This window comes from Psammomys obesus, unplaced genomic scaffold (genome assembly GCF_907164565.1).
Source record: "Psammomys obesus unplaced genomic scaffold, mPsaObe1.curated_primary_1811, whole genome shotgun sequence".
Taxonomy (NCBI): domain Eukaryota; kingdom Metazoa; phylum Chordata; class Mammalia; order Rodentia; family Muridae; genus Psammomys; species Psammomys obesus.
The window spans coordinates 1,663,996-1,687,256 of NW_026596125.1; the positions used below are offsets into that span (position 1 = coordinate 1,663,996).

Sequence of the window (23,261 nt, forward strand, 5' to 3'; positions counted from 1 at the left end):
GACACCCTCTTCTGGCCTCTGAAAGCACCAGCATCATCGGTACATAAACATACCTACAGGCGAAACCCCCCTACACATGAAATAATAATGAAAAAAAAAAGTTTTTAAAATAAGCATGAAACATTTACTTTTTAAAATGACAAAACAGTTGTTGGAAGACGCTAAAGTGAGTCTAACATATACAGAAAGGCAATTCATGCTCAAGGGTGGCAAAACTGGGTACTATTTCGTTAAAACGCCACTGCTCCCTAAATTGCTCTAGAGTCAATAGTGCTCCTTCCAAAATCTCATATTACTTCTTTTTTTTTTTTTTCAAAACTTGACTAGCTAACCATAAAATCATATAAATTCAATGAACCTAGAACAGCCAAAACAACCCTGAAAAATAACGAAACAGAACGACTTACACTTTCCAATTTTTAAACCTCACCATGAGACTACAGTAATAAAGAGTGCATGCTGCTGGTGTAATGATGGCTGTACGGGAGGACTTGATGCTTACAGAGATCTCACAAGAAAGCCAAGATAGTTAAATGGGACGAAAAAGAAGAAGAAAAAAAGCCATTTCAGCAAATAGTGCTGGGACAACTGGATATTTGCATTCAGAAGCACGTTGCTAAACTCCTTCCTCACTCACCTCACTTCCCAGGTCTCCAACACCAGGTTTGGAAGCCTGTGCCCAGGTTCTAAGTGGTTGTTTTGACTCACCCACGTTCATGTAGTTGGACCTGGTTGAGCCACGCCTAAAACTCTAGCGCTCAGCTCCCAGAATGGGGACTATCACTCACCCAAGCCCTAGGGGTCCCTCGCCAGTCCCATCTGAGGCTGGGGAGTCACAGTGTGACCAGAGGGGCTCACCTGTAGCCCTCGGCACAAAGGCACGAGTAGCTGTTGATCTCATCCACACACTGGGCCCCGTTCTGACAGCGGTGGTCCTTGCAGTCGTCCTGATTTTCGCTGCAGTTGGCACCCGTGTACCCTGGCACACACTCACACCTATGGTGGACAGGGAGAGGGTCAGCAGGCATTCCTCCTAGAGCTCAGCCGCCAGCTGTGCCGCCTGTGTGTTTGCCGGAAACCTCTGCGGAGCCTCTTCCACTAGCAAAGAGAGCAGCCTGGATGTGGGGAACCTGGGCTGGGAGAGCGAATGCCTGGCAGCAAGAATTTTGTCTCACATGCCCACCGTCACTACCAACGACACATCCAAGGTCAGCCTCTGGCCTGCTCTTGACCTGCCCTGCTTCATGGTCTCCTAGGATGCACCCTCGGCACACAGCCCCACATTCCACAGGTTTGCCTGTTGCTCTGAGTTCAGCCTGTACAACTATGCTGGGCCCAGATTTCCACCCTTCAGCAAGGCTTGTACCCACCCTCGGTGAGGACCTTGACCCAGGCCAGCCCCAACTTCCAGGCTCTCACTGAGCCTCAAGAGTGTCCCCAAACGCAATCAGGCTAACCGCCTGTCTAACTATAAAGAGCACACCCTCTACCTGCCTCTCAGACTATCTGCTTCTCTCTCCACACCAAACCCAGCCTGTCAGGCACAGCCCTGCCTTCATCCCACCCAGTATGCCACCCACCCCCCATTGGCCCTGCCACCCCACTCCTCTCCCTGTGATTTACTGAGGAGCAAATTCTCTTTGCTCTCTCCCTGAGTGGTCCAGCCAGTCCAGTTCATCCTCTTTCCCAGGAAGCTTCCAGGAAACATTCTAACTCTCCCTAAGCGACAGCCCCTATCTGAACCCCTACCAACTGCAAACCCCACGGAAGCAGACTGCGTCCTTGCCTGGAGTTGTTTCTCACTCCAAAGCCGGTGTTTTTCAGGCTGGAAAAAATCTCTTTCAGCCCAATCTATAGAAACACATGTGCAGAACCAGTCTCCTGTTACAGAATTTACCCCGACCACATGAAACAGCACACTGCTCTCTGACGGCCTCCATTTTCTCTTCGAGTGTTAATTTTGACCCACCCAATTGATCACCACCCACAGATGGCTCTGGCGCTTCAACCTGAGAGAATGCTACAGTAGCCAAGCCACCACACACGTGTTCACACTCTTATTCAAGATCCTCACACCAAATGCTCACTGGGCCCAGCACAACTCGAGGCACAGCTGGGAATCCCTCCCTCCCATCCCACCACCTGGACAGGAAGTTGAGAGTACGCGCATCACACAGCAGAGTGGACTGCAGCTGGGCCCAGGGCTGAACATGGAGCCCGTTTTCCGAGGGCGAGGGATGACAGCAATTTTATACCAGCCAGCGCAACCCCGCTTCCTCTTGCCCTGTAAGCTCCCTCACCTCCGGAGGGACTCTTCCACCCAGTATGCCACCCACCCCCCATTGGCCCTGCCACCCCACTCCTCTCCCTGTGATTTACTGAGGAGCAAGCACATCGCCTCTCTCATTTTCACGGAGGTCTTGCTGCAGTCTAGTGCTCACATATAAGCTGGGCCCCAACAGTCTCCTATCACTTCCGGCTACGCTGCAGGCACCTTCAGGACTCTACCCCTGGCCTTAGACCTCAATTCCTGGGCTTGGGTCACTCGGATGTAGACCACAGGAAGTCCTACCTACCCTGACAACTCTTTGCTGGCTTCCCAAGTGTGTGTGGGGAGCATTCAAGGAATAAAACTGTACTTTCTAGAGAACCACCTTCTCACTTCTCTCCACCAGCACCTCAAGAGGACTTTACTGCTGCACCCAGGTCATAGTGAGAAAAGTGGTCTGGCATCTGCTCAGGACCAGGCTGCAGCAAGTCCCAATCCCAAGGCTGCACGGACAGAACTGCGCCCATAACCACCCTTGTGATGGCTCTCAGGAGCCCAGAATGCCAATACCACACCCACCAACAGATGAGGATTAGGAAGGAAGAGAGGACTCCAGCCTAGCTGGAGTCCCTGGCAGTGGGTGGCACTCACCTGGGCCCATCCGGGGTGCCCACACACTGGGCCTCATGCTGACACGGGTTCAGATCCGGGGAGCAGAAGTCCACCAGCTGCTCACAGGCCCTTCCTAGGGGAAGAAGGAGGAAGAAGCAGGAGCTGCCAAGCTCCACAGAGCCTGTGCAGACAGTGGCGCGCCCACAGGATGGGCGGGGGTGGGGTGTGCCTGGGCCCCTGCAGTGCTCACCTGTGTACTGCAGGGGGCACCGGCAGGTGTAGTTGCCCACGCCGTCCACGCAGACGCCCCCATTGACACAGGTATGCTCCACACAGTCGTCTGTGTTCACTCCGCAGGTCGGCCCTTCAAAGCCAGAAGGACAGGCGCACCTGCAGTGCGACGGGGGCAGGGGAGGGGGACAGAGAATGAGGAGGAACTGGGAAAGCCTGCGGCCACAGGTCAGAATCCTTAACCCACACGGCAGGCGTTTCTGCTCTGGAGCAGGCCCTTGCCAGAGGGTGAACAGGTTAGAGGGTAGCAAGACCAACCCTGCCCTCAAGGGATCCTCTGGCTTGCCGTCTGGTGGGGGAGACAAGTAAGAGACACTGATGGGAGGCGTGTGGAACTGCCATCTAAGCAAAGTGAGATACTGTCGCCACCTGCTCGCTGTGGAGATTTTGCTGTATAAACTGGGTTTCCAATAGCTGAGTGGCAGGTCTATAATGACTCTTCTAATCCCGCCAGTGGATTTATGTGAACACACGTTCCCAGCAAGTATATAATATATCTATGTAAGCAAAACAGCAAGGCAGCTGCTCTCTTCTGTCATGCGCAGACCATCTACGGATGCATGGACCAACTGACAAAGAAAACAGACACGCACCTGTAAAGGAGTCCAGCCTCAGAACACACTACATTACAGATAATGACCATCAAATTTTATACCAGTTCACTGCTCTGCATGTTATTAGTCATCTTAATGATTACCCAGACACAACAAACTATCTTTTTGTAGTTTTATTTGTTTGCTTTTGTGTATACTGGTGTTTTGTCTGAGTGTCTGTGTGCCACTTCGTGCCTGGTGCCCTTGGAGGCCAGAAGAGGGCATCAGGTCCACTGAGACTGGTGTTACAGATGGTTGTGAGCCGCTGTGTAAGTGTTGGGACTCAAACCTGGGTCCTCTGAAAGAGCAGCCAGTGTCCTTACCCACTGAGCCATCTCCCCATGCTTCAAAGTAATTTTAATAAAACATTTTTTTTTAAATAAACTCTCACTGCGTAGCTCAAGCTGGCTTCAAATTCACAATTCTTCTGTCTCAGGCTCCTGCGTCCTAAAATTTACCTATGTGTACCTCCAAATCCAGTCAAAAGAAACTTCTAATTAGGAGCGTATGGTGACAAGAAATGGGGAGGAGCTTTAAGCTTTCACTCTTGTGCCCTCATTGGTGGCAGTTGCTCCTGGCATACAATCATACCACAATAGAGACCAGGAGGGCAACACAATGGAAACACTAACTCCAGCCAGAGAGGGAGAGGTGAAGTTTTCGTTGCTGTGGAGGAGCTTGCTGGTGGCACTTTAAGAAGTGAAGTGTGGCATCAGAAGCTGTGGTCTAGGTACTCAGGAGGCCAAAGCGGGATAGCCGGGAATTCCAGGGCATCCTCGGCTACACAGTAGACCCACACAATAAAAAATAATAATAATGACTAAATAACAAAATGGGACCCGATTGCTATGCTCAACAGATAACCATGGCCGATGAGGAAAGCATGCTCAACATGGCTGTTTTACTTTAAAATGGCAATAATGTTTACGATGCCCATGATGCTGTCTCCTTTGCGTGAAAAAATAAACTTACAGTGAGATAAAATGCAGCTGTTGGTCTAAGAAAATGTGTGCATCTTCTGGAGTGTGGATTTTAGCTAGGGTGACAAGACTCGTATGCAGAAAGTCCCTACTGGTAAGATCAAAAGGCACAAGGCCCGCGGAAAGGAGGTCCCCCCTCCTGCCTAGGCTACAGGCTGCTTGGCTGCTGGATGTGTTAACCACCCCACCAGCCCCCTCTGCTCAGAAGGGGCATCCCAGCCCTGTGCAGAAGCTGAGGAGCAGACTGGGAAGGAAGCTTAGCTGGAGCTGCTCCTGCCCCTGAGGAGGGCCTGCCTATTGTAAGCATGTGTTTCCAAGGCAACGCTGGAGGAGAGGCACTTAGCGCTTTATTTTTTACATCTGGTAATTTGGGTCTGCAGAGGCAGGTTTGGCCATTTCCGCCCATAGATTCAACATCATTTTCTGAAGAGCCAATTTGTTCAGTAGGCAATTTATCTCCAGCGACTAAGTACTGTGTACCTCAGAAACACTCTGGGAGGCAGGGATGGGGGCTGAGGCTTCCTGGGGAAGGCAGGCGGGAAGGGGTGTGTGGGTATGACATGTGCCCTGGAGGGATTCAGATACAAGCCATGGGAAGCGCAGAGCATGGGAAACGCCATTCATGGTGGGATCCTTCCCCTGCAGTGTCCAGTCACTGAGAGGTGAATGAATAGGACCCCAGAAGGTAGGACCCCAGGGGCCTCCAACTTTGGTCACCTCAGCTGTACCACAGGGCTAGCAAAGGCCTGCCTTAGGTACCTGGCACATCCTCTAGAGACTTGTTCAGCTGGAAATGGGGGCACAGGAGGGTAAGTGGGGATCTAAAAGAGTACCCCCAACTATTTCCTGACACTACCATGACATATGCCCCTGGCCAAAGTTTCCCAGTGCGTGGGAAGACATTCCTGGCACCTTGCTAAAGCTGCCTAAGCTGCACCAGAAGGCAGCACAGCCCCAAGCCCAGGCTCTCTCCCCTGTGAGGCTGTGCTGTCTGGTGCCTGCTGTTCCCCAGGTGCTCCGCTCCCACCTCTGCCAGGTGAGAGGGAGCTTAGGCACGGGTCTTTCTCCCCTACCCACCCTCATCTCCAGCACACTGAGGCTTGGATGCAGGACCCATCGGCAGTCCTCAGCCCCTACTCAAGCTCCTGGGAACTCACGTGAAGCCAGCATCCTTGTCCTCTTGGGCATGGCAGGTTCCCCCATTTCCACAGGGGTTGCTAGAACAGCTGTCCAGGGACACCTCACAGTCTCGGCCCTAGAGGAAAAGCCAGCAGTGAGGACGCCGGTGAAAGTTAAGGGGGTTAAGTGTGAACTAAGAAACGACCCTCAGCACCTCTGCTTGTCTGCGTGCTCATTCTTTCATTCACTCATCCCTCAGTATGTCCACCCAGCCATGGGTCATGTCGTTGGCGATTGGCTCACTCCCACACTTCCTCTGAGCCAGGTGAGCAAGCAACAGACCCAGGCTTGCCAGGCCTGCCTAGCAGCGGCTAGAACCCTGTTCCTCCAGCTGCAGCCTCCACTCACCTTGTAGCCGCTGGGACAGGCACACCTGTATACCTCAAGAGGGTCATTTTGGCAGGTGCCCTGATTCTGGCATGGGCTGGACAAGCAGGGATCACACTTGGCCTGAACTGCCAGGCTTGGGGGACCTGCGGCAACAGGGAGAGCATTAGCAGAGCAGGGGTGTGTGTGGATACATGAGGCTTCACAGCGAGAGGTCCAGTCCTGCGAGGAATACCATCCTACCGGGAGACGTGCCTCCCCTCAACTTTGTGAGGCTGTGCTGCATCCCCCAGCCCAGCCCAGCCCAGTTTTCCGGCTGCAGAACCTACTTTCCTACAGGGCCGCTGGCAGGACTGTGGGAACGCATAGCTGTGAGAGTTGTATGAATGGCTGTGCAGTTCTCAGTAGGTGGAAACGGTACCCAGTGTTTAGGGTCACCTTGAGAGCCAGAGAGTGGCAAAGCTGTGATGGCTGACTTTTCCTGGCTCAGCCCCTCACACCCTCGGAGGCAATCACACAAGCCTGCAGCTATGTCCCTTCACTTGGATCTGCGAGGAGGCTTCATGGGGATGGGGTGGGGGAGTCCACATGCCTTGAGTCCAAGTCTAAAGCAGGGAAAACCTTCCCTGCTACCTCATAGGCCACATGGGCTCCTCTCCAGACTTCATTCACTGGAGAGAATAGAGGAGCCTGGTGGCAAGGGTACCCGGGTGCCAGCTGTGAGGGACACCAAGGTTTTGTAAGAATGAATAGGGAAACCTGGCTACTCAGGCCTCCCCCTGAAGGCTCCTTTGGGAAGAGGTGACATGTCAGTTCTGCTGAAGAGGCATGAACTTGCACAGGAAAACCAAAATAAAACAAACAAAAAACCTTTCCACGGAGGGCCTTCCGGACACAGATGTGTTCTGTTTCTTGGCACAGTACTGGTACCCAACTGAGCTCAGTTAGTGAACAGGCACCAGGCTCTTCCCTTGTGTCTGTGTACTTTTCCAGATGTCGTCATATTTCAATTAAAAAGAACCACTCCGTGCCACCGTGGCAGCTAGTAAATGCCAAGCACATATTAGCAGAGATAGGCTCGCTCCTAGTAGCCGAGGCAGAGGGGACCCTTGGAACTCTTACTGCCGTGACAGCTTCCTGCACGCAGGGTGGCCTGGGCCTCCTCATTAACCTACAGCTGTCAGTTTCATTTCCTATGGTGGCCTCTGAGCTTGCAGAGGGCAAGGACCATGCCCTGGGGTCCCCAGGGTCCTCCTCTAGCTACCCCCCCCCCCCCCCCGCACACAAAGCTGAGCCCAGGCAGCCACTCAGCCACCTGTCTTTGCTCCACACGGTTGTGCAGGGCCTCGAGGGCTTGATTGACTAATCAGCCAATCAGTCCCTAAACAAGTCTCTGTATGTGCTGGAGGCGCGGAACCTCAGCACAGACCAGCAGTCACACCCTGGTGCTGTTTGCTGCAAATGCCAAGAAAGCCCCAGCTGTCCTCCGGCCACACCAGGGACAGAGTAGGGTTTCAGCTAATTGTCCAGCACAATGCCTATCTAAGGGAAGTCTGGGTGCCTGTATTGCCAGGAGCCTGGGAGCTTCAAAACTGCTATTTTGGTTTTCCTTACATAACCACCACGAAGACTCTAAGCCCTGTTGGCCGGGGATTTTTCTGCCTGGCTTTTTTTTGCTTCTTGGATGTTAAGACTGGAAGGCAGCCATCCTAAGCATCAGAGCCTCAATTCTATCACCTGTCTCTCCCAGCAATGGGACCCAGGGACCCAGAAGTATCTGGAAGAACCTATCACGGCTGGGCAAGTACTGTGGTATCTGGTACCCACCACCCCTTCTAGCATGCTCCTGGGCTCACCTTGGCATTCAAACTTCTTGGCAGGTGTGGTGAGCAACAGTTTGCCCTCCATCTCTGGGGGTCCAGCACAGCGGGCAATGCCAGGTTCCTTGTAACCAGTCTTCACCCAGCTGGAGAGCCATCGGAGGTGGCAGTCACAGTACAGGGGGTTGGCACCAATGGCCCTGGGACGGGCAGCAGAGAAAAGCGGGCATTCCGATTTCAGAAGCTTTGATGCACTGAGCACACAGGGTCCCAGGACACCCCCAAGCCCCACTTTAAGCACTTCATACACATCATCTTAGTCCTCACTGTGCCCTCACTAGCTCCATTTTCTACACACAGAGATAGACTTAGAAAGATTAAGTAGCTTGCCTAGATCAAAGGAAGGGGAAAATTTGGGTTTGGATCCCATGCTGCCAGGAGCAGAAGCTCTGTACTCAAGAGCCTCCACAGGCACGGGGGAGAGGCCAGCCAGCATTTACCCCTGCAGAGAAATGACTGCCAGTCTTGCCTTCACACATCCAGTGCTCTCATTAACCCCACACACCAGCTTCCTGAAATTTTAACATGTGGAACTGAGCATTGCAAGGAATAAGTAATTTCCATGGGGTCACAAAGCAGCAAAAAGCAGCCTCTGGGGTCGAGACCCAGAGGAAACCCATCCACCTTTGCTTTTGTTTTCATTTTTAATTATACAAAGACAACATGCATACATTCATTTGCAAGTCTCTTTTAAACACTGCAGTTCACTGTGAGTGCTAAGCATCATGGAAACACACACTCTATCACACATACTCAGATGTACACACTCATACACACAGTCTCTCACACATATGCACACACACACACAGTTTTTGTTTTGTTTTGTTTTGTTTTTTTTTAGAGAAAGGGTCTCACTATGTAGCCTTGGATGGCCTGGACTCACTATATAGACTGGCCTTGGGCTCATCAAAATCTGCCTGCTTCTGTCTCCTGAGTGCAGAGATTAAAGATGTTTAAAGAGATTAAGATTTTTTTTCATGGGCATAGTCTAGTGTTACTGATGGGAGTGCAAACTGGTATAACTCTAGTTATAGATGTTTAGGCCCAGAAATAGTTTCTGGAAGTTTCTCCCACAGAAACATCTACAGATGCATATAAAGACACGTGTGATGGTGTGGTTTGTCAAAGAAAGGCTGGTGCCATAGTCTGAATGTCCCTTCCGAAATGCACGTTGAAACGTTTCATCAGGTCAGTGTGAAAGGTGGCCCTTTAAAACAGATTACAGCCGGGAGGGCGCCATGCTCATTCCCCCGGAAGTGGGCCAGCTCTGGTTAGGAGTGGATGCCACCCTGTCACGTGACTGCTCCGTATGCTTCTGCCATCACGTGTGCTCCTGGACTTTCGTTCCGCAGAAACAGGGTTGGAATAAACTCTTCTCTCATTCGTGTGTCCGGTCCACAGCTGCAGAAAACGAACCAGGGCCTGGAGACTGCCACTCCAGGCAGGTTCACGGTACGCTGATACACACACAGTCACCAAGCTCCTGAGTGTGGCCTTCTAGTCCTTCCCCACGTGGATGCACGCGACTCCTCTCCACTTTGCATCACATCCAAGCAGCCTGCTTCTTGTCGCCAGCCAGCATGCCTTGGAAACCTTCCAGGTCGGCATATAGGAATCTGCCTCACTTTTGCCAAAGTGCTCTGCAGCGTCTCTGGGTAGAATAGCTACCCTGTGGTTTTAATGAGCAGTTTCCCTGTCGCCGGGCACTCGGGCAGTTGAGGCGGCTGTGAACACCCTTTTACACCTGGCTTCGAGAGGTGTGAGCTTTCCTCTAGACCAGAAGCCCATGAAGAGAATCCAGGTGACAGAAGTGGATGTCAAGCGACACGGCTGCCCGAGGCATGCTGTATCAGCTTCTGTGGGCCATGCCTGCACCCTCACTTCCGCACCCACCAGAGTCCTGCCAGCTGCCCAGCCCTGTACTGATCCTGTGGAAAGCTCAGAATCGCCCCCCAGTCAAAGTGAGAGGCATAAAGACAGGATGTGAATGTCATGGGAAGAGGGGACTAGAGTTCTTCCTTTCAGCAAACAGATCAGCGCCCGAAGCTCATCAGTATCAACCGATTTTAAAACCTCAAGGTTGTGTGAGGTTAACGAGAAGGGGCGTGTTCAACAGGCCACCGGATAACTGGCCACTTCCCACCTGTTCTGGACTGCAGAGGAAGTAACCCCCAAGATGGGAACAGCCTGAGAGAATCGGCTACGGCTCTGGACAGGAATCTCCCGAAATAGCACAACTGACACTGTATGCTCTTATAAAACAGGCTGAGCGAGACTTGGACTCAGCCTACCACAGCTGCTTCCCGCCTGGGTGACCTTGGGCAGTTCCCCGATCATCTCTGGGGCTCACTTTATGATTCAATAAAGAGCCCACGATCAAGACGGGAAGAGAGATGAGCCTGGATAACCTAGAATGGGTGCCGAGGGAATCACGCAGCAAAAGGAAGGAGGGCAGGTGCAACCTTGATGTGTATTTAATTTTCTGTCCTTGTGTGCTGACAGCATTCATCCTGCCTAATGGGACAAGCAAAACACCATCCTCTTCCCCCATCAGCACCAGGGCCTCTCAGACACAGAGGAAGGTTGGAGGCAAATCCCAAGTCTGTGCAAAAACAGACTTCTTAAGATTACAGGAAGATAGATATTATGGCATATCTAAAATAACTTACATTTACTATATTATTTTTCAAATGATCAGAAAGTACAATGGAGCATAATCATGGCATGTAAAAACTCAATATAGGATTTATAGTGAACCACAAGGAGGATAGCCCAGTTGCGAGCAGGGTCGTTATAGAAGACAAAAACGAAAACAAAACGCCTGATGAATCCCGTGTGGGGGGCCCTTGACGTGATTCAGAGCTTCACAAACACCCATCCTGGCACAGATGTCCACCACACAGCAGGAGAGCTGCACCTCAGATGTGAATGTTCTTTCCCAGCTCGTTCCTTAATAACACACGGCCAAAGAAAGACTCCTAAAAGCCACATGGGCATGTGGTCACTTGCTTCTGTCCTGAGCATACATCAGTACCTCACTCAACATTGAAGCTTCCGCTTTCCCAAGGCTGGGTCTTCCCTGCTGAGGACCACTGCCCTCTCTTTGGCAGTTCCTACAGCTTTCTTTCTCCTGGGGATCATACTGCCCAATGAAAGCTGATGTAAAGTACAGCTTACACATTTTTTTTTCTGTTTTTCTTTTTAGTTATTTGAGATAGGGTTTCTCTGTGTAGTCCTGGAATGTCCTGGAACTCCCCCTGTGGACCAGGCTGGCCTCAAACTCAGAGATCCACCTGCCTCTTCCTACCAAGTACTGGGTTTAAAGGTGTGTACCACCATGCCCAGCACAACTTACACATTTTAATCAAAAGCTTTTTTTTTTTTTAAAGATTCAGGGGGCTGATGTAGGATGACCAGGAAGTTCAGGTCTGTTTGGCTATGAAATATGATCCGGTCTCAAAATATTAACTAGTTAGTGAAAAGTTTTAAAAAGTAAAGACAACCAAGAATTCAGTGGGGAGTGGAGAACAGGTGGGGCCAGGAGCCAGGCCGTCTTCAGTCCCAAAGGACTGTGGGTTGGGAAGACATCCGGCGAGATCATAAATAGCCCCATGTTGTTGGTCTTTGGTGTAACTTGGGCACAATGAAACAGTAGCTGTCTGGTCTGCTCACGCCAAGTGGCACCAGCTTCTATTAATGGAGCCTAGCCTGAATCAGCCTCTCCTACTATCTGAAGCCAGAATAACTCTCAAACTCTAAGACCCTCCATCCGAGCCCCAGCGCCCTGCCACTCATGGCTTTATGTGTGTGTAGTGCCATCTTCATTCTCTGGCCCCAGAGGCTGCAAAAGTGGCTAGGAGCACTAACTGCAGAGCTGGACCAGACACTAGCTAACATCGAAAACATGAGCTGGGTCAGTCAGCATTAACTGAGTGAGGCCTGCCAAAGACATGAGAAGGGCACAAGCCCTCAGCGCAAAGGAATGCCGGAAGAAAAGTATCACCCATCCTAAAATAGAATTAACTTCATATTCCCTTCCAGTCTGTCTGTTTTCCTTCCTTCCTTCCATTGAGGCAAGGCCCTTGGGTAGCCCAGGCTGGCCTGGAACTTGCCATCTTCCCCAGTGCTGGGAGTATAGGGGCACACTGCTATGCATGGTCCCACCAACGCTTATGTTTATATTGTATCGCGTTACTTATTCTGCCTCTCATCAGATAATAAATTACAGTGCCCTATGTGTCATTAACCACTCACTGTTTTATCACATGGGCATGGCATGATGTAATTCATTATTTCTACTGGGTTTTCACACCTACTCCTCAATGGACATTGAAATAGAGCTTTCTGGTCTATAGCAGAATAAAGGCAGCAAAATGCAGGGTTCTAACAATGAAACAATGAAGGACTACATTTGGGAACTGTAGCCATGAGCTCTAAAAGGGGCATGCAACCTTCTGGCACTGGGCTACAGGTTAGACACCGGAGCTGGTAGCGATCTGCTGATGGGTAAATGGGAGGAGATTCTATAGTTTGAATCTTGAACATCCTCCAAAGCCCACGTGTTAAGCTCTTAGACTCCAGCCCTTGGCACTGCTGAGAGTTAATAGACCGTTAGGCAGTGGGACCTGGTGGAAGGCATTAGATGATTGGGGAGTATCTGCCCCTGGCCTCTCCTCTTCCTTTCTTCCCAACAGTCATGAGGTCAACAATTTTCTCAGCTACATGTTCTCACCCTGGTGTGCAACCTTACCACAGGCCCCAAAGCAACAGAGATCACTAACTATGGACTGAAGTCTGTGAAACTGTGAGGCAAAAATAAATGTTTCTTCTTTTGAAGTTGATCATCTCAGGCATTTTGCTATGGTAACATTGATGGATGGGTGGCTAACGGATGGATGATCTTATCTGATTTCTTATGGCATAGATCTGGCCTCAAATTTGATATCACTGTTTTCCCAAAGTCGGCTATGGGATCCAACATGGGTTTTACAGCTTTGGTCTTGTTTGTTTAGAACATGTATTGTCTGAACCTGGAAGAGAAAGTGGGAAACAGCCTTGAACTCATTTAGATAGGAAAAGACTTCCTGAACAGAACACCATTAGCACAAGCACTAATATCAACAATTAATAAATGGGACCTCATGAAACTGAAAAGCTTCTGTAAGGCAAAGGATATCGTCATTCAGACAAAGCAACAGCTCAAAGAATGGGAAAAGAATTTCACCAACTACACATATGATAAAGGATTAATATCCAAAATATATAAAGAGAAAAAAAATCCTACATATATCAAGAAAGCAAATAGCCCAATTAAAAATAGGGTACAGATCTAAACAGAGAATTCTCAATAGAAAAACCACTAATGGCTGAGAAACACTTAAAAGAAATGCTAAACACCCTTTGCCATCAGGGAAATGCAAATCAAAACTACTTTGAGATTCCATCTTACACCTGTCAGAATGGCTAAAGTCAACAAAACAGCTGACAGCTCCTGCTGGCGAGGGTGCGGAGCAAGGGGAACACTCCTCCATTGCTGGTGGGAGCGCAAACCTATACATCCACTATGCATATCAATGTGGAGGCTCCTCGAGAAGACGGGACTCGATCTACCTCAAGATCCAGCTAAACCACCTTGGGAGTATACCCAAAGGATGATTCATCCTATCGAGAGGAAACTTACTCAACTATGTTCATTGCTACTTTATTCGTAACAGTCAGAATCTGGAAGCAACCTAGATGCCCCTCAACAGAGGTAAGGATACAGAAAATGTGGTCCATTTACACGATGACATATTTCTCAGCTATTTAAAAGAATGAAATAAAATCATGAAATTCATAGGTAAATGGATGAACCATGAAAAAAAAAAATCACCCTAAGTGAGGTAACCCAGACCCAGAAAGACAAATATGGCATGCATTCTCTTAGATGCGGCTGTTAGCTGTTAAGTCAATGATAAACAACCTGCAATCTATAGAACCACATTGGTTAGAGATAGTGTAAGGGACTAGGAGGGGACAGATAGATCTCCCTAGGGAATGGAAATAGAATAGAGAGTTATGGATAGAGGAGAGGCCCTGGAACAGGAGTATCAAGTTGGGACGGGGACACAAAAGGGAATGGGAGGGAATATAGGGAAAGACAGCTAAAATTAAGAGCTGTTGGAGAGGCCACATGGAAATCTAATATAGTAAAAGCTTCCTAAAACATAGACATATATGAAGGCATTACCTGTTTTAAGATCACTCTGACTCTACAGATTAAAATATGGGAAATATGATTCTCAGAACCAGGAACCTCTAAGATGGTTGACCAAACATCAAGAGAAACACTGCTGATACCAAGGCTCTCTGATGTAAGTATGCCTGCTCACTCAGGCCCTGGGCTCAGAGATAAAGAGCCAAAGCAATCCAGCCATAGTCCATGTGGCCACAGTCCGTATGCATGCCACAGCCAAGAGTACCAAGAAATGCCAGGAAGGTGTCTTTTCTGCACCACCCCAACCTCCAGGGTAAGGACAACCCTGCCTCAGCCCTGGGCTTATCTACCTCTTAATTGTTTTATATACAATACATGAACATAAACACTTGGTCATTTTTGCCATAATCAGTGTACAAGCCCGAAATGTTGCTTATATTCCTAGCTCTGGGCAGCCATCTTCATTACCCACTTCTAAACTGTTTGCATCACTCCAAAGAGAAACTCTGTACTCTGAGACATTAATTCCCTTTTCATTTGTGTGTGTGCATTCATGTGTGCCTTGAGCATCTGTGTGCACATCTGTGCGTGCGCATGTGCGTGTGCATGTGGAGGCCAGAAGACACTCCTGTGTGTTATTTTTCAGGTCCCATACACTTTTCCCTTTGAGACAGGGTCTCTCTCTGGCCTGGAATTCCCCAAGTACGCAAGGCTGGCCAGAGAGCCCCGGGGATCTGCCTGTCTCTGCCTCCCAGCTCTAGGATTACAAGCACATGTGGGTTCTGGGGGCTCAAACTGAGGTCCCTGTGACTGCATGGGAAGCGCATTACGGAGCCATCTCCCCAGCCAGCGTAGCCTTTGTTTTTAAAGAGTCATTATGGCACTGCCAGCTGTAGCGCTTGGGAAGCACTTCTAGGCCATTCTACCTCTTTGGGAAATACTTTTCTGGTGCTCATCCCCATGGCGTGAGGCAAGGGCTGGGATATGGGGATAGTCTAAGAGCTTGGGCACTGGGGCAGGAACCACCACCTCACCAGCTGGGCAGCTTGCGGCAGGCATCTCCCTAGCCCTCGACCCTTTTGTGTAAAACAAGGAAAAAACCGCCTGTGTTGTGGGATCATTGTGGGGTGGTCACGCTGGCAGGTGACAGGTCCAGTACTCAGGAAGTGCCTGCTACCACCTGCTAATGGCCTGTTCTTCCTCACAGGAAGGTGCCTGGGGAAAGCTCACAAGCTCAGTATCAGGACAAAAGCAAGACATTCTGATGGTTTGAGGGCCTGGGTCTCCCTCATCCTCCCAGGTCTGCTGAAATTCAGTGAGGCTCAGAGAACTGGGCTGGCATTACTTACAGATGAGACAGAGATGTCACGTCTGCAAAGATGCCCTCTTGGAGGGTGGAGACATCGTTTCCATGCAAAGACCTGAGGAGAGAAGAGGCCAGTCCAGGGATAGGGTGGGATGCCGGGTGGAGGATCATCCTAGCCCTTGCTGAGGGGACACCACGGGTATCTGCTAGTGGAGAGACAGTCCCCAGACCAGCAGCCCTAACCTGCTGGCTCCAGGAGGGAAACAGGAGCCCTTAGCGTTCAGGTACCTTGGTACTTTGGTATTTTAGGAAGACTCTGATTTTGCCATGGAAATAACTCAAGCACTGAATTTACATCATAAATAAGACACAGGTCCCCCCTCTTAGCCAGGAGACAGAGGCAGAGTAGGCTATTTCTAAGGAGATTAGCATAGCCAGACATAAATTAGGACTGGAGGAATGTCACCTTGGTTCTGATGGGGTCAGGAGCCACCAAAACAGACACAACATAATGTTTTGGTCAAAATATCACTGTGAGAAACTTGTAGAAAAAGTTCACAGATCTCTGGAAACAAACATTTTAAATCTGAACAGAATTCTCTTGTGCAAACAAAGAACTTCTTTATCTTGGGCAGCTATCATAAACGTATACACAAATTCAACTTAAGGGTGATAGTCGCCTCTTCTCTTGGATCATTTCCCACTCTTAACTTGGCTTCTGTGAAGGATCTGGATGAGAGCATTCTGGGCTCCCATCACTGAATGCAGCATTGCCTCTGCTAGCCCTCCAGACCCGGGAATATTTCTGCTCACTAAGAGAAGCTCTTGGGTAATGGGGTAGGTCTCCTAAGATGAATGAGTTGGAAGAGACTTACAGCAGGCGCAGGGAACGGAGCCCCTGGAAGGCCAGAGGAGGGATGCACTGGAGGGCATTGTAGCTGAGGATCCTGCAGGAAAAAAAGGGGGGAGGGGAAGAAGCTATAGAGGCAGAGATGGAGGACCATTCCCACCCCATCCTATAGGTGACCAGGCTGAGGCTCTGAGGCCACTCCCACCCCACTAACTGAGTTAACAGTATTTATGTTAAGGCTGTGTTTCTAGATCTCACATGCTAATTCACTATCCCAAAGGATTCTAAATATATGAACCCATCAAGGGCAGGCAGGCAGATTAGTGAGGGCACTGATTCTGTGACAGATACTCATACTGGATAGAATGCCATCGGCAGCACAAGAGAAGGAACCACCAACTTGTGGAAGGATCTCAGAGCAACTATACCGATTTCCCAAACAAAGTGCATCTTAACATGCAGCCTACCTGGGGCTGGCTAAGGGCCAGAGGGAGGGGACTTCAGAGCTTTAGGTTGTGGTGAGGGTTTCCTGGAGCTCTGATTATGTAAACATTGGCCAAAATCTATACCCTTTTTGAGACAGGGTCTTGCTATGCAGTCCTGGCTAGCCTCGAACTTGTGGCAATCTTCTTGCCTCAATGCTGGGATTACAGAAGTGCGTCATCACTACTGGATATCCATTTCTATGCTTTAATGTGGAATGTTTGTTGCGTATTAATTATACCTAATTAATATGTTAATTATACTAATTATACCTAATTAGTCCAAGTGAAGTGAACTGTCCATAGCAGAGAAAAGAACACCAAGATCATTTGGTCCCGAGTTTGCCAAGCTCAGTGCTTTGGGCAGCTCTAGGCTATCGGGCTATCCTGGGTGTTGAGGGAGGCTTGTAGTCTCTGCCCACCCCAAGCTAGCAACATCCTCCCTCCAAGGTGTAACAACTACACATCTTCAGACATTGCCAAATGGTCCTGGAGCTCAGGACCTAGGGCTTGAAACACCACTCTAGGAGGAGGTGGCCTTGACAACCAGGCTCATAGAAGCCTGTTCACAGTTAAGTCTTTTCAGGGAAGAATGGGCAAGCTGCCAGTCAATCATGAAATGGGGATGAGCTGACCTATAGATGCAAGAGGGAGGCGCAGACAGGTCCTTCCTGGCCTCTGCTCATACTCTGGTCTTTAAGGCTGGCAAAGTCAGACCTTTACTGGCCCTCAGGCTTGATCTAAGTCACACATGGGGAAGGCCTCATCTCTTAACATCTGATGTGTAACTCAAGGAGAAGGGGAAAGAATGAGATGTACACATACCCACCAGGCAAAGATAAGGGATGCTGATTAATGCCTGTGGCCAACAGCTTGGGATAGTATAATAGCCAGCACAAGATGTTTTCAGGCACAGCTTTCCAGAGGGTCTGTTCTTACAACAGTCCAAGCTGAACACAACCCTCACACCTATAAACAGTGGACTGGATAAAGAAAGTGCAGTGCAGGCTTACAGGGAACAATACCCAGCCGTGAACATAGCTAGAATGCTGGTTGCCCACACAGGAATATAGTAATGCTAAGCAAAACCAGGGAAACATAAAAGTGTCTCCCAAATGATTCAATCCTTTTGGGTTTAAACTAAGCAAAATTAAAGAATGCTATTTAGAAATTTATGTGCAGATGAAAATGCTACAGAGAAAAATCAGAGTCAACTACTGTCAATGATGGCAGGCCCTGCCTTGGGATGGAGGGAAAGGACCAGAAAGGGACTAGGGGACTTTGCGTTGCTAACAACATTTCATTTTTGGCTGAGGTATGTGTGTGCTGGTTAATTTTGTGTCAACTTGACACAGCTGGGGTAGTGGGAGAAGGAACCTCAGTGGAGAAAATGTCTCCATCAGATTGGCATGTAGGTTAGTCTATGGAGCGTTTTCTTGATGAATGATTAATGTGGATGAACCCAGCTGACTGTGGGTAACGCCACTCCTAGGTGAATAGTTCTGGGAGACATAAGTAAGGGGCAGCTGAACTCCAACTGGAGGAGCAAGCCAGCCTTTCCCCACGGCCTCTGCTTCAGAGCCTGCCTCCAAGTCCCTACCTGGAGTTCCTGCTCTGGCTTGCCTCAGTGATGGGCTGTTACTTGGAAGTGTAAGATGAAATAAACCCCTTCCTCCCCAAGTTGCTTTTGGTCATGGTGTTTTGTCACACCTAGAAAGAAAACTAGGACACGATAGTGCTAGTTTTACGATGATGAGGTAAACAGAACACTTGGATATTTTGCACTTTCCCGTATATGTGTTGTATTTCACAGTAAAAGTTGTTTCCTTTTTACATTAGATCATGGCCAAAAAGCTGAGAAGTGATGAGTGGGGTGTTATCTCATCTGTAGGCTCTCAGGCCCCTCTCTGGTAGGAAAGGGAATCTGCAAATGACCCTGGCCAGCACAGGCTGACGCCATAGCCCATGTGCCCGCCTGGTCCTGCTGGGACTCACAGTGTGGTCAGCTGGCTCATGTTGGTGAAGGAAGAATTGCTTAAGGAACTGATCTTGTTGTTGCTCAGGTCCCTGGAAAAAGCAAGAGCATCAGTGTTTGGAAAGAAAGAAGGTCTTGCCCCTGGATAGCTTCCAGAGCCTTCCCCTCCCCCATTTGCTCTTGGCCCTCCCTCAGCGGGGAGGGCAAGGCCCCCCTGTCTGGTTAGGATGGGGGGGCACACTGGGTTTGCAACTGACTCCCTCTGTCCTTTCTCTGCCTCCCACCTCCCCTCTGCAGGTACAGCTGGCTCCTGCCCCTTTCTGCAATAGAAATGCTCCCTCTGAGGGCACTGACCAACTCTACCTGCCATAGCTTCTCTGGGAAGCATCCCTCACAGCTAGAACACTAGGCCCCCAACCTATGAGATAGGGTGAAATCCCATTTTACACATAAAGAGCTGGAGTCTCCAGTCTCTGAGTGATTAACTCACACAGGGCCGGCCAGCTGGCCAGAGGGGGGCTGGGCCCACCCCTCCCCTGTCGCTGCAGCTTCTCCCACAGTCACTGGCCACAATGGGTGCAGAAGACAATGCTTACACACCCTTCCACCACGCTTCCCTCCTCCCCTGCCCCGGCTGTGTCTGCGGCCTCCTCCCCTGGGGCCCCATCTTCTAGTCCCTGGCAGACACGGGCCTCAGGATGGGAAGGTCCCAGCTTTGCACTCCTCAGTCCATTCTAAGTGTCCTCAGTGCTGTCTCAGGCTCTCCTCACTGTCTTGAGCTGACACCCCAGGGCCAGCCTGCTCTTTGGAATTGAATTCCACCCGGTGCCCTCGAACCCTCAGTGGAGTTCTTCCTGGTACCTCCTCAGCCTGGCAACCCAGGACTGGGTATCATGGCACAGCCTGGTATCCACCCCTGGTATCATGGCACGGCCCCTGATCACTCTTCACATCTGGCCCCCTTCCTAAGTTCCTTCCTAACTTAAGCCAGCATCCACACATGGCTTCCTGAGACCCTCCTCTCATCAGCTTCCACTCTGAATTTATCGCCACTGGCAAAGATTAGGCCACAGGAAGGCTGGGGAGCTTGTAGAATGGGCTCTCCTTCTCTGACACCAGTCACCGTTTTACGCTCAATCCACGTAAAGCACACTGGTCATCCAGCAAAGACAGACGAATTGCAGCCTCACAACGCTGTAAGCCAGTACTGTGCAAAGTGGCCATTGAACTGAATGTCACCAGCCACACTGTTTCCACGCAAAGCTTTCTCGGTGCAGGGCAGGGAGCAGTATGCTGACCTCTACCCTTGCTCCCTGTCTAGGAACAAACCCACGAATAACAGTTCTCAGTTGACACTGAGGCCAAACTCATTAAACGCAGTTCTCGATTGACATCGACCCACTGGCTTCACGCGGCCAGAGCTCTGCGGCCAGGCACACTGTGATGGAATGTTTTCTGGGCTTTTTTTTTTTAATAGACTCTGACTAAGACACAGACGAAAACAGTTGAATGAGGTGCTAGTTACACTGGGACACTAAGAGTAGTCAACTTATTATCCAGGGGCTTATTCTGAGTACTCCCACGGGGCAGAAAGGGTGGAAGGCAGTCATAGCAGCTGCTTTTTCTCTAAGAAAAAAATAGCATGTGGACTCATAAGCTACCTTGTTTCATTTTTTTGTCTGGAGGATGATGCTGAGAGGCTCTGCATCATCCCTGGCGCCTTTCAGGGATCACACAGAGCAACAATAATTACCAGCCTACAGGGAGATTTGGGGAGATGATGTGGGCAGAGCAACAGGCCCAACCCATGCAATGTCTAGGTTTGGCCACCAGATGGCAAAACAGCTCCCCAGCACAGGCCTTCCTTGAGGAAGGAATAGGAGAGCAGGCAGGATTCATTAACAGCATCTGCTCACAAATGGGAGACTCCTGGACCGGTGGAGCTACGGTGATTAGGTACCAATGGTCCTCCTGGCCTCTGAGGCAGGCCTGGGATCCTCAAGAAACCCGGATACTCACACAAGCTGCAGATACTTGAAGGTAGACAGCTGTCCTGGCACCAAGGTGAACTGGTTTCCGTCCAAATAGCTGAGGAAGAGAACACAACAGCATGACACCCTGTCACGTGCATTTTCATCCACAGGCATCCAGGAGCTCAGACACCGGGAGCTCTGAGCCTGTGCCGCACGATGCTGGATGTTGGTGCGGGGAGATGAGGGTCAGGACACCTTCGCACCCAGCTGGAACCAAGGGAAAGAGAAAGGACACAGCTTCTCCTGAGAGGCCTCTAGCCAAAGGCAGCAAGAGTTCTAGGCAGCTCTTCTGGAGTAGAAGTTTCACTAAAGGGGTGTACATGTAGGTGCTGCTTGTGGTGGTAAAAAGAGGGGGGAGCATTTCCAACCAAAAAACAGATTTGTTGTGGGGACCAGAGCTGATCCAGTTGAAGAACATTGCATCTATAGACATTAGCAATGTCTTCCCGACAAACACTGTGAAGTGGGAAAAGCAATGCTCTGTTTTATTTTAAACGCAGAGCCATTACTGTGACTTTGTCCTAAGGTAGCTATAGAGAAGGGACTAGGGCAGTGGTTCTCAACCTGTGGGTCGTGACCCCTTGCAGTTGTTAAAACAGGGGTTGTTTGTCAAACAGATATCTGCATATCATATATTTACATTATAATTCATAATAGTGGCAAAAATTACTATTAAGAGGTAGCAACAAAATTAATGCAATGGTTGGGGGTCACCACAACATGAGGAACTGTATTAAAGGGTCGCAGCGTTAGGAAGGTTGAGAACCTTCCTGGAGACCTTTCTGGGTTAACCCCCCCTACCAGTCCAGTCTCTCAGGCCAACAGATTGCAAGCTGGGGCTACTCACAGTTCTGTGACATTCTTGGGGATGCCCTTGGGCAGGGCCTGGAGGTGTTTGTTGCTGCACCGGACCACCGTGTCTAGGCAGGCGCACTCCTGGGGGCACTGGGGGCGGGGCAGGCAGCCTGCTTCCTCCTGGCCTAGGGAGGAAGGTGTGACAGCCTGGTCAGTCAGGGGCCTGGTTTCACTGGGCAAGTCTCTGGGACCCGGTCAGAGCAGCAGCTCTTCTCTGACACTGCCTCGGCCACCCTGGGCCAAGCCTCTTTTTACCTTCATGTCATTAGCTAACACCAACAGGAACAAAGACTTCTGGAACAGTTTCCAGATTAAAACAGACCTGAGATAACCTCTCCTGCCTCAGACCCAAAGTGGCCCCCAACAGAGGAGGACCCGCTGCTACTTCTTCAGCGCCCGATACTGCCTAGAACTGTGTTAAGTTGCTCCCCTTGGCTAGACTGTAAAGGATGCACCAGTAAGTCCAGGACCACCATGCAACCCATCTCAGGCATGGATGGATGAAGAAGAGAATGGTTTTCTATTTCACTGAGATCTGGACAGGGTGAGTGACTCGTCCTCAAGCTGACGAGGGCTGAAACCTAGGCCTGGCTGACGCAGAGCACTGACCCCTTCGTTCATCATTTGTTTCTTCAGTAAAGAACCCTCTGCGTGTCTACCTTTCTTGTGGTGGGATGCAGCGCAGTCAGTGGTGAGAGCTGTTGAGAACGTGAAGAAACAGTTTGTGCACTTATACATGCTCTGCCGACAGAGACTCAGTTACAGCAGCTGACCGAGTTCAGACACTGTTGTCATAAAGACGAGCTCACTGAATCCTCAAAACGCCCCTAAGAAGACGTGCTACAATGGACCCCTTCTAGAGAGGACGGAACTAAACCCAGGGTGCTTAAGTAACTATGCAAAGTCCCCTGGCCTTGACGGCAGCACTGGACAAGGCTGCAGGCAGACAGCCTCTGGAAGCCGTTCTCCTGGCCCCTGGGCCCACTGTCTCATCACAGCAACAGCTCAAAAAAAAAAAAAATGTTTACACCTTTTCCCTCCTAGGAAGTTGTTCTAAAGGGAGCATCATATTTGTTTGAGAAGGAGTTACCTATGTTGGGGTTCCTGACAGCACAATATAAAATCATCACTGGAAAGTTTGCTAAATGCCAAGCCACAAGGGCTGGCTCAGTGGTGTCCTCTAGACAGGGATGGTTTGTGACAAAAGGGCTTTGCAGGGAACCTGAGTGTGTCCCCACATGCAGGCACACGGTAGGGAGCTGGAAAACTGCACTGCAGAATGTCCACAGAGGGGGCCCAGCGCTGGGGTCTGGGTGGGGAGGAGGTACATGGGTGACTTTTCTAGCCCCTGGATTGTATTTTCTTATTCTAAAGAAACAATGGTGTATTCTCTTTATGAGAAAAAGAGACTATCACGTGAATGCGTGCACATG

General features: G+C 50.0%; 1 protein-coding gene across 2 annotated transcripts in view; it reads right to left on the reverse strand.

Moving 5' to 3' along the window:
* The window catches only part of Slit1 (slit guidance ligand 1), a 139,582-nt gene that overhangs the window by 9,625 nt on the left and 106,696 nt on the right, over window positions 1-23,261 (reverse strand). For both annotated transcript variants that reach the window (XM_055591540.1, XM_055591539.1), the window contains 11 exons: window positions 21,821-21,953; window positions 20,960-21,028; window positions 18,961-19,032; window positions 16,509-16,580; window positions 15,677-15,748; window positions 8,108-8,271; window positions 6,273-6,397; window positions 5,903-6,000; window positions 3,132-3,271; window positions 2,921-3,014; window positions 859-996 (listed from right to left, as the gene is read on the reverse strand). In XM_055591540.1, coding sequence (XP_055447515.1) covers window positions 859-996; window positions 2,921-3,014; window positions 3,132-3,271; window positions 5,903-6,000; window positions 6,273-6,397; window positions 8,108-8,271; window positions 15,677-15,748; window positions 16,509-16,580; window positions 18,961-19,032; window positions 20,960-21,028; window positions 21,821-21,953 — 1,177 coding nt within the window. The remainder of the gene's footprint in view (window positions 1-858; window positions 997-2,920; window positions 3,015-3,131; window positions 3,272-5,902; window positions 6,001-6,272; window positions 6,398-8,107; window positions 8,272-15,676; window positions 15,749-16,508; window positions 16,581-18,960; window positions 19,033-20,959; window positions 21,029-21,820; window positions 21,954-23,261) is intronic.